The 14,751-nt window shown below is 38.1% G+C and overlaps 1 protein-coding gene across 26 annotated transcripts in view; it reads right to left on the minus strand.

Moving 5' to 3' along the window:
• Nucleotides 1-14,751, minus strand: part of DLG2 (discs large MAGUK scaffold protein 2) — a 1,065,252-nt gene that overhangs the window by 291,473 nt on the left and 759,028 nt on the right. For all 26 annotated transcript variants that reach the window (XM_054813806.1, XM_054813780.1, XM_054813784.1 and 23 more), the window contains 2 exons: nt 5,479-5,623; nt 2,382-2,523 (listed from right to left, as the gene is read on the minus strand). In XM_054813806.1, the coding sequence (XP_054669781.1) occupies nt 2,382-2,523; nt 5,479-5,623 (287 nt within the window). The remainder of the gene's footprint in view (nt 1-2,381; nt 2,524-5,478; nt 5,624-14,751) is intronic.

Below are 14,751 nucleotides of genomic sequence, written 5' to 3' on the forward strand. Positions count from 1 at the left end.
GCCTTCCAGAGAAGGTCATGCTTGTAGAGTCAGCCTCTCCTGTCAATAGTGCCAGTGCCACAGAAGATTTCAGATATCAGACTTTCATGAGACAACACACTAATTTGGGAATCCAGATAGGAAGAAGAACACAAGAGAGAAGTATTTCACAGAATATACATGGCTTCTCCAGCATTGATTTTTTTCCCCAAATAATTCAAAATGGATATTGGTGTGAATACCTCAGTCATGAACTGAACTGTGTCAGTATTTCGTTTTACTGTCAGGAGCTAAACCATCAAAATTAACTTGTTTAAAAACAAACTAAAAATATCAGGATAGGAATACATATTTCCTCCTAAAAAGATCAAAAAGACATACTAATTAATTTCAATATATATCCTGGATGGTTGTTTGAGCAGGTATGCTTTCTACTGTATACCTACCGAACTAATGGGTTAGGACTGTCATTGCCTTCTCTTATAGGACTATTTTTATTTTTTTCTCTCTCTTTTTTTTTTTTTTGTAGAAGTAATTAGAAAGTTAAAATCAGCTACATGGAACACAAAGAAACACAGGACTGTCTAAAGATACTTCTTCAATACCTTACAGGTCTAACTGTTTAAATAGTCTTTTAATTATCAGGGAAGCTTTTCTGCTTTTTTTTAGGATTCTTTTCCTGTGACTTCTCGGTCTCCTTAGCTATTATCTACTTTTAAGGTTGCATTTTTTTGCTGTTTTTAAACTTTGCCAACAATTTCTCAGTAATAATGGTGCTGACATCTCATTACAGAAGGAGAGAATTCAGCATTACAAACTTATTGGCAAAACCTTCATCATTGTATCCCAGATACTACATTGGTATTCTTCCTGGACATAAGCATTTTAGAAATTATGAGGTCAGTACTAACCCAGGTAAAGTTTTTATGCACAATTTAATGGAATCAATTTTTTAACTATTAATTAAAAAATGTAACTGCTTGGAACCCTTTGGAGAAAATTCATCCTAATTGAATGTCTCATAAGTTGAAGGAAAGCAGTGTCAGCTTTGCATCCCCAATCAAAACAAAGGAGAAATTCTTTTAGCCAAGACAGGGAAGCGAGGTGTGGTTTCCACACATTTATGTTCTGATTAAACACTTTATCATGATTTAGTTACTCTGAATCTGTCTAATCCAACCAGTTAAGCAGCTTGAGATCGTAATCATATGCAACAAGAAACATGAAATGCAAATTAGCAAGTTATGAAGCTGATGAATACATAAATGGTTGAGATTCTTTGGCTTGAGATACACAGTAGGTCAGGTTAGATGATTGGAACAGCTCCCTCCTAGCTTTAAACACAATGAATGTATAAATACTGAAGCACAGGAAGAAAATTAATTTCTCATTTTCTGTGGCACTAAACATTATAATGAGGGCTCATTTTACAAACTTAACAACTGTTGTCTAAGTGAATGGTAGTGCTTTTCAAACAAAAAGATGAACACACACTGTCTAATTAGTGACATTCAGTGTTGATCTAACACAAGGCATAGAAGAACCCTCCCAACATTTTCCTATGTGTCATTTTACCTGGACATCAACTACATAGATAAAATTCTGCTACCAAAGTTCCATATAGCAGTCTCAATCCTTTGGGGATTATTAAAAAAAAAGAAAAAAAGATTAGAAGCAATTTCCAGGGTCGTTTTGCTGATAATCACATCAAAGAACCCCTTTTATACAGGTATCAAGTGCCACTGCATAGTGTCCTTTCAACCTCCATGCTCTCAGAGAAAACTGTCTCATATTCTGATTGCTCTAATGGTTAAGAAACTTTTTCCAGTTTCCCTCTTACATTTGTTCGCAGCCAATTTATACTTTTTTTTTTCTTTTCCCATAGTGTTCACTCTCCATGACATTTATCTTTCAATGTCTGTAGACAGAGCAATTACAGGTTATTTCAGCCTTGCTTTCACTAAACTAAACAAGCTGGACCTTTCAGAGCGTGCTGTCACGGACAGGTACAAAAACACATACAGTCACTCCACCCATACATGCAGTGAGCCAGATGAGTCACTGATCCTGAGATCTCCTCGTTGTGCTAATAGGGAACTATCATGGCTAAGACACCTGGTAAGAAACAGAAGATTTTGCTCAGTGCCAGCATTGCTCTAGTGCAGCCATGTTGTTTAGGAACTACCACAGAATTGCACCCAGACAAGATGGACCTCAGGTCAGCATTCATTCCTGTGATCATTCTCTCAGTTGTCTTCATACTCGTAACAGTTTCAAATCATCTTCCCTTGAACTGGGGTAGAAAGAACTGTATGCTGCATTCTGTTGGAGGGGCACTGAATGCTTTGCCTACGTCCTTTGCAATTGTCATGAAAGGTATCAAATAAAGAGAAGCATCTGACCTGGTGTAGTCGTCCTCCACAAGCATGTGCTTTGGAATGGGTGAGTATCTTCCTGGTGAGATAGGGGCCAGGGATGCCTTGTACTCTAAAGTGCCATTGTTTCCAGAAGAGAGTATATGATTTTCCATTGGTGGCGAATAAGCTGATGGTAAAAATAAGCATTTCTAGTTAGCCACTTTCACGTTTGATTAGATGTCACAAATGTCACAACAGTACCATTTTTTAGTGAAGCAGCGAGAATGTGCTCATTGCTGTAAATAACACCAAAACAGAAAGTCCTTGCCTGAGAGAGCCTAAAATGTAACGAGAAAGAAAGAAAGAACAGATGGAGTTTTCCTGAAAGGTTAATAATAATAATAATAATAATAATAATAATAAAAATACTGGCTCATTTGCAGGGATTGACTCTTTAGAGGGGATCTGAATAAGAAAGGATAGTTTGGGAGACAGGAAACCTTTTCTTCAATTAGGACTGACTTGAAGAAGGAAATGTAAATTGGAGAGAATGAGATTAAAAGCGCACTCCTCTTTTTGGCTCCAATATACAGCAATGGGAGTAATATAGTAAGAGCTCAATGTAGGATAAGAACAGGGATTTTATGCATGGCAAGAAATACGTATGGTGAAGATTTAAAGCTGTGATCTACTAAAGGTGCCAAAATTCCCAATATAATTGAAATTTCAGTACCAACATAGATGTTATTTAGATCACAGTAAATCTGTATATTTAAAATAGAAAGTGGATAGAAATCTTTTACATATTATTGATTAATAATGAAAATTACAGGACTATGCTGTCTGATTCTATACTGGGTCTGTGGGGTTTGTAGTTTTCTTGCTTTTTTGCTATTCTGAAGTTACTGGGGTTATTTATGACTGGAGAGATGTAATAATAGCTGTATTCAAATCTCTAGTTAATGTAATTAGAAAAGGAAATGATAAATAGGAAAAACAATGATACGTGCTTCTGCAATGAGCAATAATTAATTCTCTCATGAGAAGACAACAGCTAAAATTCCTAGTATTAGTTTCAGTCTTTCTTTCAGATGCTGAGATACAGGATGTTTCAAAGCAAAATATCTCTACAGGGAAAGGCCATTACCCGTTCTGAAATACTCTGAACATGTAGGTATAATGAAAGGTTCCCTGAGGATAAATGAATCTGTATGCACCAACAGCCTGGGATGGGCTACTGCAAATCTTTTCAACCTTTACTCTCCCTCTGGAATTACTTCTGTCTTCTCATATGCTGCTGATCTATAATCTGACATAATAAGACACACTGTTTCAGAACTTCCAAATTATTATTTTGAAAGTATTATAAAGCAGGAGAATGGATAGGGACATTTAGCATTTTCACTTCTTGGGCTTTGCTAAGATCCAGACCAGACTGCTACTGAACAACATGATTTCCATCTGTTGTAATATTTGCTAAATAAATAGGTATCCTCAGCACAGTTGAGTATACCACCTGAGGTGCATTTTACAAAACATTCCCTTCTACTTTTATGGAGCAGTCTGAATAAGGAGGATTATGCATATTTAGCTTTTCCCTCAACTTTGGCAGTCCACAGCAGCAACACTTTGCAAAACTGTAGAAAAACTTAAATCTCTAGCGTTTACCAAGAAAATCTGCCTTTCCCAGCCCATGGTTGGCCTTAAGTGTCCCTAGGATTATTGGCAGGTGATCAAAATGGGTATGGATCAGTTGCTGAAGCTCTTGTAAAAAATTTAACTGCTATCCAGTTGTCAGACGGTGCACCTGGTCCCTGTTGGTAGTTGAATCGAGGACAGATAGTTTTTAATGAACAACTAAATGTTGGGAGTTTCAGTAATGAACTGTTTAGAACACCAGGCACCAGCGGCATAGAGAGCTGCAACCGAAATTTTAAGATTGCTGTGAATGAAAAGGGAATGGGAACGTCTGGATATGGACACCAGCAGGACTGGAAGGAGGGGCATGTGTTGATAGCACCTAGATTCATCAATAGGTCATCAATACTCAACATAACCACTGAACTGGTCAGGATAGCCTACATCCAAACTAAAACAAAGGCTCAAGCCGTTAAGAGATGATGGCAGGAGATAAAGATTAGATTGGAGCCTAGGACACTCAGATAAGGAGATAAAAGCGAAGTAAGTAAATCCTGAAGACATGCTAGGTAGGACTGACTGGAGAGACAGAAGATCCCAGTTGCTGTCATCTCCTTAAGGGTACAAAAAGCACACCAACAGGGAGGTTGTCAGCCTATGAAGAAGCTATATATGTATGATAAGGACTCCACAGCCACCCACCATTGTACTTGATCATCTCAGGGAGTCCTGGTGATGCACCTAGATGCACGTCTTTCTACCTGAATGCTGGATATGAGTCTAGATGATTTGGAGTGTGTGGATATGACAGCCTGAAACTAGTTTTAAAATAAAATCATCTTCCCCTCCTATGAGATCCTTCACTGAGCTTTACTATATTTTTTCAACAGCTTTTCCTAGAACAGAGTGTACATTGAATGCAAGGACAAATAAGGCCATGGTCCTCAGTGAAAAAAATAGCAGATGAACATATATAAAGTTAATGGACAGACTGAGAATAAAGCTAAGTGGCACAATAATTTAGGAACTGGATTTACACAGAAAATAGGTAAATTTCTGTAAGTGGAACAGTGATTTTTACATTCCAAGTAAATTTTTCCACTCATTTTTCTCAGAATTTTCACTAAGCTTGTACAAGACGGTTTGCTGCTTGCTCTGATTTTTCAGTGCACAGAGGTCTCCAGTCTACAAATCTATTTATATATATATTTCAAAATATATTTGCATATACTTATCACTGCAATTGTCAGAAGAGATACAGTTCAGTCTGATCATCTAGACAATGGCTAATTGGAATCAGCACAGCAAAAATACTTTAGCAGAGTTATATTATTTGCAATATTTTATGAGTGTAGCATTCTTAAGTGGCAATAAACATTTCATTTTTGTAGCCTTCCAAGCTGTTTCATAAACTTTAATAGGGTACTTTGGACAAGTTACCAAAAAACCACAATCATCTGACAAACTGGTATCTCCTACAAAATGAGGTGCAAAAATCACTTACAGTGAGTAATATCTGGTGGGCCATAAGGATCAGTCATGTAAATGGTGGTGGGCTTTCCAACTTTCAGATACACTACATCTGATGTGTTCTTCAGTATCGCTACTGCCTCTTCATGGGTAACTTCTTCTAAACTGTAATTATTTACCTTAAAGGAAAAATCAGACAGGTAAGTTGGGATGCAAAAATTGACGCAAAAAATTACACAGTCTTGTAGTCATCACAATGTTGGGAAAAATGCTGTAGACAAAGAGCACTGGATTACAGAAGCAGTATTACAGCAAGGTAGAAAATACAGTTTTCCTAGCACAAGTATATTCAAAGACTAACATGGCACTATTGATAATAATATAGCTGGCAACATGGACAATGGGATCGAGTGCACCCTCAGCAAGTTTGCCAACGACACCAAGCTGTGTGGTGTGGTCGACACATTGGAGGGAAGGGATGCCATCCAGAGGGACCGTGGCAGGCTTGAGAGATGGGCCTGTGCAAACCTCATGAAGTTCAACAAGACTAAGCGCAAGGTCCTGCACATGGGTTGGTGTAATCCCAAGCACAACTACAGGCTGGGCAGAGAATGGATTGAGAGCAGCCCTGAGGAGAAGGACTTAGGGGTGTTGGTTGATGAAAAGCTCAACATTAGCTAGCAATGCGCGCTTGCAGCCCAGAAAGCCAACTGTGTCCTGGGCTGCATCAAAAGCAACGTGACCAGCAGGTCAAGGGAGGGGATCCTGCCCCTCTACTCCACTCTCATGAGACCCCACCAAGAGTACTGCATCCAGCTCTGGAGGCCCCAGTACAAGAAGGACATGGAGCTGTTGGAGTGAGTCTAGAGGAGGCCAAGAAGATGATCAGAGGGCTGGAGCACCTCTGCTATGAGGACAGGCTGAGAGAGTTGGGGTTGTTCAGCCTGGAGAAGAGAAGGCTCCAGGGAGATCTTAGAGCAGCCTTCCACTACCTGAAGGAGCCCACAGGAAAGCTGGAGAGGGATTATTTACAATGGCATGGAGTGACGGGACAAGGGAGAATGGCTGTAAGAAGGAGGGTAGATTTAGATTATATATTAGGAAGAAATTTTCTATGAAGGGGGTGAGGAACTGGAACAGTGAAGTTGTGAATCGCCCTGTCCCTGGCAGTGTTCAATGCCGGGCTGGATGGGGCTTTGGGCAACGTGGTCCAGTGGAGGGTGTCCCTGCCCATGGCAGGGGGTTGGAACTAGATGATCTTGAAGGTCTGTTCCAACCCAAACTCTCCTATGATTCTATGGTTCTATGATTCTATGATTCTATGATATCACAGAATCATAATGGTTTGAGATGGCACTTGGGCTTGTCAGTAGAAAAGTTCTTTGTGCTATTCTGCTACCAGTATCATTGTTAACATAAAATTATATTTAATAATAATTTAATAACTTAACACCACATCATTTACAGAAACTGCCTACATTATTTGACAGATGAACTGTCCAAATTCACCTCTTAGCATGCATGGCTGGGACTTCAGAAATACCTAACACCCCCAAAGCTGTCCATCCCTGGTATGATAGTGACCATTGAAATAATAAGAGGTTATACAGAGTGGTATAAAGAGTAAGGGGCTGCCTATGAGGTGCTGGAAATGAAAAAGGGCAGTTCTGAATGGGGGAAAAGGGATTTTCAGTATGAAAGTTTGTCAATTTTCTGGAAGCAGAGGAAAGAGACATTTGAAAAAGTAAAAGAATGTAGTACTAGTTCCGTGCTTTATCTGGAAAGAAAAATACTTAACAAGAGCAAGGATAAGAGGAGAGGACTATAGATTAAATAGGGAAGGAAACGGTGACAATAAACCTTGCCTATTTATGCTTTACTTGCAGAAAAAGAAAATCAAAAGAAAAGTGTCAGAAGTGTTTTATTGTAGAAGTGTATAAAATGTATTCACATATAAATCCACTATATCCACAGAATGTCAATACTAAGATTGTACTCCTATGAACAAAATAATGAATGGTCCTTGCCTGAAAAAGCATACATCCTCAATGGAGAAAATATAGGATAGAAGACAGAAGTAAAGAAGGGTGTAGGTACAGATTTCAGACATGTGGTATAAGCCAAGAGAAATCATAGAATCACAGAATATCTCAAGTTTGAACGGACCCATAAGGAACATTGAGTCCAACTCCCTCCTCCTTGCAGGACTACGTAAAACTAAACCATATGACTGAGAGCGTCGTCCAGATGCTCCTTGAACTCTGACAGGCTTGGTGCCATGACCACTTCCCTGGGAGCCTGTTCCAGTAACCTGCATTTCAAGGTGAATGTTGTATATTTAAAGTCCGTCTTCCAACTTCTACAGTTATTGCAAGGATTCCTTCTAAAGCTTACACAAGATGGAATAAAAAGTAGCTCCTCACCTATAGTGTAACATAGTACAGCTGTAGCCACAGAAGAAAATACATACTCTCTAGCAAATTTAGTATCAGTAAATTATCAGTTGTTATGACTCACTGTAGGACTCTTCATACGCAGACGATTTCATCAATATCAAGAGAGAATGATCACTATTGGACGGTATTGCCAAACATAAGGATTCTGTTTAAACTTTGTTTCTCGTATAATTCTCAGACTTGGTTTTAAGGTTAATTGAAAGACACAATGACAGGCATGTTATGACAATTTGACATGAAGAGCAATGATACAGCCTAACACTCAGAATAGTTGCTGACACTGTATGCTGTATTTTGACAGGTCTTCTATTTAAATAAAAATCTGATCCCTATCTTCTATAAATTTCTCTGTTTTTCTTTGTTATGAAGAGCAGTAACATACATATACACTTTTGATAAATAAATGTCTTTTAGATTACTAGGCTGGTAGCAAGAAGTGACTGAAATTAAGCCTTTCTTGTTTATGTATTTCAAAACTGTCAAATACTGAAGATTTACACTTCTGGAAATATGACTGCACAGTTATCATTTACCTTTTCTCCTTCCCACGCCGTCTGTACATGGTACCTATCTTGTGTTTCATCCTAACTGTAAGCTTTTTGAAGTAAAGAAAATCTCACATAATAACCTCCCACTATACTGCTGTGTAAATAAATGTTCTTCGTCAAATAAAGACAGAAACTGAAATATCATAGCACTGTCTGGATTTTGAATTTTTGTCTTTTTAGGAGTGCATAAAACAATTAAGACATAAATTGACTTGTTGCATTTTTTTTTCCAAAGTTAATTTCCTGGAAATCTAGCTGATAAAAATTGTGGTTAGGATGGTTGTACTCCCATCACAACACACTTGGATGTCACAGTTGTGCAGCTAGAGGATAAACAGCCATTTTAGAAACAGAAAATTTGTTATGATACATATAAAACATATTTGCTATGAAGGGTCCTACTTCTTATCTCTCTGACAATAACTTTATAGGTCAGGTATTTCACCAACGCTGTGTACAAGTTGTACAAATCTTGAAGTTAAGATAAGAATTAAAGACCAAGTGTTTCTAAACTAAGAATTAATGTCTAAGAAGTTATGCATTATGATTATCTTTATACATGTTAAGATCCTAGAGAAGATTGCAAAGTTTACATACAATGATTTGTTTTTTCTGATTTCTAGTATATATAAGCTTAAGTGTGCAGAATATTGTGGAAAACTGAAATACGTAGAGCTGGAATTTGGTAAAACTTGAAAGAAGGTAATGCAGGAGTCAAATAAAGATAAAGAGGAGAACGTCAGCGAAAAGACACTGGAAGGAAACTTGAGGAAAAAAAAAGACCCTTCAAAGTAAACAGAGTTCTTCTATAAAAAGTATTCCAGCAACTTATATGAAAATTGCTATTCAAACTCATCCCAAATGAGAAAATTAGAGGTTTCTCATCTCTAGAAAGAACACTTCTAGAAAGGAAGTTTGCTACTAATTAATTTTGTCCTGAACTGCTCAGCTCCCACTGAACAAAGAAATAAAGACAAGTTTAATGTACATCCACAGCAAATAAACCAATAAACAAACACGTTGACCCATTCATTAAAAGATTCTCAGTGGTGCCATAAGGTCCCTTTTAAATGAGAAGAAGATAAAACCACTTTCCTTAGTCATTGCCAATGTCAATTTAGAATTACTGTATACAAAAATATACTATGCATTGCCTAGTTTCCTTTGGAAGGTAGTCCTTGCTTTGGACCTACATTTCCCATTAATATTAATATGTGCATGTATCAGTATCTTTTAAACTTTTTGATCATAAATAACAAAGATTACAAATAAAGGCATCTGTATGTATTCTCATATACAAAAATGAAAATCTGAATACATTGAAGAATTATATTGTTCAGCTCCCTAGACATTATTGCAAGATGACTGTAATATGTTATGTTTTTCATAAGGAAATCTCTGGATATCATTCTTCAAAACATCATGCCAGAGATGGTGATTATTAGGAAATATGATGTTGCAGTTGGTTTTTACGGTAAGATTTATAGAGAAAGAAGAATCTCTCAGAATCTCCAAGAGACACTATTTCTTGAGCTTTTTCTTGTTTCCATAAAAGATGCCAATTTTAACAGAATTTCAAGTACTAAATCTGGCTTTTTCAGTGGTCATGACAAAGTCAATGCATGATACCAAAGCTTTATTTCCTGCTGTCGAGATGAGCTTAGCAGAGCATGTAGTTTGAAAACAAAGAATTGAGTTAGAAGTAGAGAAGATAAAGAGTGGGAGATGTGCACAAAATAAGAAATCAAAGTGTATATGGCATACAACCCTCTGAGATGCTGAAACTTTTGTGTAGAAGGGCTGACGTCAGAACTGAGTGGCTAGAAGAGGTACTGCATGCCAACTTTCTGGCCTTAAGAAGCCAACTTAAGTAGCAATGAATTAAGGGGGAGAAAAACCCTAAGGCAAATGCTAAAGAAGAAATTTATCTGGGTGGTCAGTTTAGTTACAAGAGTCAGAGGCTTGAGCCACAACATGCTGCCACAGGAGCCAAAGGAGACGAGTCAGAAGGAAAACAGGCATGGAGCAAGTGGGGCTTTTCTAACGGCAAAAGTTCCATATACATAAAATTCAGAAATGCAAACAGTATCTGAAGTAAAAAAGAAATTAGGAAAGCTGTTTCTTTAAATAGGAAGTGTGTCATACAAAGACATACTGATATTACAGGAAAATAATAAAAGCAAGAAATAATATAGCAATAGAGAAGGAAATTAAAGATACAAATCAAATCAAAGAAGCTATTTGAGTGATGGGGGAAATAACTAAGAAATGTTGCCAAAGACATATAAAAAGACTGGGGTGGGGTTTTTTTCCTAAATATCATAATCAAGGCAATGAAGTGTAAACCTAAATAAGAATTATCTTATTTGGAAGTTTTCCTAGATTCATATTGGAAAAGAAAGGCACTGAGAAGTAGCTAGAGTGAAAAGCTTAGAATCCCCAAAATGACTGTACAAGTGCTCTAAAGAATAACTTCATTCACAACAGCATAAACTGGTAACAGAATAGGAGCTCTGGAGGAATAAGTCTGTTTTATTTAATTTGCTTTTTTTAAAGGGAATTCATTCTTTTCCTCTATTGATTTAGGGTAAGAGAGATTTGATTCACTCAGTGAATGAGACAAAGAGGTGATCTTTAATTTGTCAGTTGTGATATTTGCTTTTGTGTAATATTCTACTTTTCATTCAGAAAGTGGATTTTCCTGAGTGAACTCTGAGTGAGCATTTGCCCATAAACACCTGTGATGTGCCAGCTGTAAATCTAGAATGCTGAAGGCCTTTTTAAAAACTCATTATGATTTAAAAGGCTGCAAAAAGTGAAAGATTTTTCAGTGCTGAAGTCAAATCATTTGTCCTAAGGATGTAAATCTGTTTTGATTAACTACTTATAATTCCATGGACTCCTGAGTTAGTTGTACAAGTGTTGCACTCTGAATAAAGAGAAACTGGCTTTCTTCAGATGACAGTCTCTTAATCCCTCTGATATTAGCATGTTTAGATTATTAATAGTTATGGGCTAAGTGTCCCAAACCAGATCTGCTCTTTGCAGAGAAATGCAAGAGTTTGTGTTTCACAGACAAATATGAGACTGAGCAGTGGGCTTCAGGCTCCAAGCAGTGAACTGTATGCACAGTGCAAGTGTGGACCATCATTTTTCAATCCCAGTTTACTCTGATTTTGGTAAAAAAAAATGTTTTCAAGGCTAATGAAGTGGCATGAGGATGCTACAGCTGTGAAGGAATAACCAGATGACAGTATCATTAGAAGGAATAAATTGGGAAGCTTATAGGTAGGGTACCATCCAAAGACCGATCCTAGCAAATCTACGTCTGAATGCTAGACAAAGCATTGCAAGGTCAGCGTCAGTGACAGTCTAAATTTGGCTCAGAGCCCAGCGCTGCATCAGAAGCAATGCAGCCACCGAAGCCCCTGAGTTGGTTCAATCTCCACTCAGAATATAATTTTTTGAATATGTTTCCTTTGTGCTAGTCAGCCAGTACAACCTACAAATCACAAACCTACTATCTGTTCACACTGTTTTTGTCCTTTAAGTCTAACTGGGTAATGTCTGTACTCCATAAACAGACACAGCAGCGTAACTCTGGATCTGTGGGTGCACCTACCTGAGTGAAGAATGTGTGCACTAGGAGCGCTCCACAGCAACACAGGGTCTGGATGGTATGACATCCATGCTATACATGTTTTAAGGGGGTTAGTTTGCATTATATCTAGTCTGCTGACTAAAGTGTCTGTTTGCAGCTGCAATGCAATGCTAATTAGGAATGCTCCAGGACCACATTTTCTGTTGCAGTTTCATTAAAAGAAAAATCCAATTTGTTTTCTAAAAGACCATGCCACAAGACACCCAAAATCACTTTAAAAGAGCACTTCTGATCAGAACCAAATGCTAACCTAGATCACTTTAAATGATATGCTCTGATTAACACAAACATGATCCTACATCCACATACAAACTGAAAGCAACAGATACTGGTAGGCGAACTTACAAGGAACGTATCAACAATTGTGCAATCACAACCCAATTGCAGCCCTATGAAACCATCAAACAATACCATCATGCTTTTTTTCAACACAGAATTGGGTAGAAAGCAAGCCTAAATTTCTGAAAAGGAAAGTGACTCCTGTTTCTTCCTTCTGTTTTCAGCAAGAAAGCAGAATCAAATGAAAACTCTTGGTATGTGAGGAACATCACTTTTCCTACAAGCATAAATAACCCCACAAAGTCTGATCTCTCTGACTACATGGGCCAAGAAGCAACAGGCTAATGGATATGGCCCAAACATGCAAGGGTATTTTGGTGTAGGAAACAAATTTTTGAAAAGCTAATACTTATGAGATAAATATTAGCTTAAAATTTTCTTTTAAAATCTAATGTTTTTAGTTTTCCCTGAAGAATACCTTGCTTCTAACTATTAGTAGTTTTTTGTACTAGTAAAAATACACAGTTTTATACTGATTTCTCATTTATCTATTCTGTAGATAAACTCTTCCAAAGTGAGATTATGGTATCAGATAAAAGAAAGTAATTATTATCTGAGAGGTAATAACTTCTTCAACCATTTTTCAGCTCTTCCTGATCATCATTAACAATGACCTGAAAGAAGTGAGGAGTGCGCTCTCATCACGTTTGCAGATGACACTTCACCGTGCGGGCAAGTGCATATACTCGAGGGCAGGGCTGCCATCCTGGATAGGCTGGAGGAAGGGGCTGGCAAGAACTTTATGATCTTCAACAGGGAGAAGCAGTAAGTCCTGCCCTTGGCACAGGCTAATCCCCTTCAATAGCACAGGCTGGGCACTGCCAGCCTGGCAGCAGCTCTGTGGAAAAGTGCTTGGGGCTCTCGGTGGAAAGCAAGCTGGGCATGAGCCAGTTGTGTGTCCTGGCAGCAAAGAGGTCAACATCCTGGAGCAGGAGGAGAAACAGGAGATCCAGGGAAGGATTATTCCCCAACAGCTAGCACTCATTAGACTGCAGCTAGATACTGCACTCAGTTTTGGTCCCCTGCTATAGGAAAGATAACAAAGTTCTGGAGATTGCTACTGGGATGGTTGGGGTTGGAACGCTTGCCCGGTGAGGAGAAGCTGGTGGAGCTGGGCTTGTTCAGACTGGAGAAAGGATACCTCTGGGGAAACCTAACAGCAGACCCCATTGCTTACCAGCAGCTTTTCAGAGTGGCATATGGTAATGGGATGAGAGACAGCAGCATATGTTGAAACATATATGTTATATATAAGTAAAAGTGTTTTCCTCATGAGGACAGTCAAACAGTAGAACAGGTTTCCCAGAGACACTGTGCAAGCTCCATCCTTGGAATTTTTTGACATTCAGTAGGATAAATTCCTGAGAAACCTGGTGTGAGCCTATAGCCAACCCTGAATTATCATGGTAGCCTATGATGCTCTGTATGTGATTTCCCTTTGCTCCCTTCCAGCACAAAGAGAAGAAACATAGCTAAGACACCCAGTGCAGTCATATTGTCACCGCACGCATTACTACCAGCAGTAGTAGACATTACCATAGGCATTATCTATGGGAGTATTTTCCTCTTAGCTGTCAGTCTTCAGAGCAGAGTTCTGGTCTGTTCCTTTCACGTATACCTAGAAACACCACGGAGTTCCGTTTTCAGCTTGAGCACTTCTATGCTTCCTCCAGTAATTTTCCTAATGGGCACCTCAAGATTATCCCACAATGGAGCATTTTCCTGCGGAAGAGCTCAGGATAATCAACTTAAATGCAGGCTCAGTGCTACAGAAACATAATTGCACAGATATGCCCTTGTATAGATTTCACAATAATCACAATGCTCAGTATTTACATAATACATCTTCTGAATGCTTAACACACTATTAGCAATCTGCATTTAATAACAGTAGGGTCATCAAACTGCAAAATGCTCAGATGGCACCTATTTGTTTTACATTTCAATATTAGTTTTGATTTTGCAGCATGTCTTTTATTACATCTTAAATTTTAATGCATTTGATTTGCATGTTCTTTGGGATCTGAAAGCATTTCGCACAATCAAAGATGAAATGAGCCCCCCAGCAGCTGCTGAGAATTCCAGGATGACAAATTCTGGTAAATTTTATAGAGAAACGACGGAAAAAATAAAGATGAAGAAAGGATGCACTACTGAGAAGAAAAAAAAGAAAAACAAAAAAGAAGTGTTCAGATATATAATCAATAAGAAATCAGTGAAGCAGAAGTAGGATGGTATAGATGACAAGGGTAATATTGCATTGATACACTGCCAAAAGAAAGTAATGAATTCTTTCACTCACT

This window comes from Grus americana, chromosome 1 (genome assembly GCF_028858705.1).
Source record: "Grus americana isolate bGruAme1 chromosome 1, bGruAme1.mat, whole genome shotgun sequence".
Lineage (NCBI taxonomy): Eukaryota > Metazoa > Chordata > Aves > Gruiformes > Gruidae > Grus > Grus americana.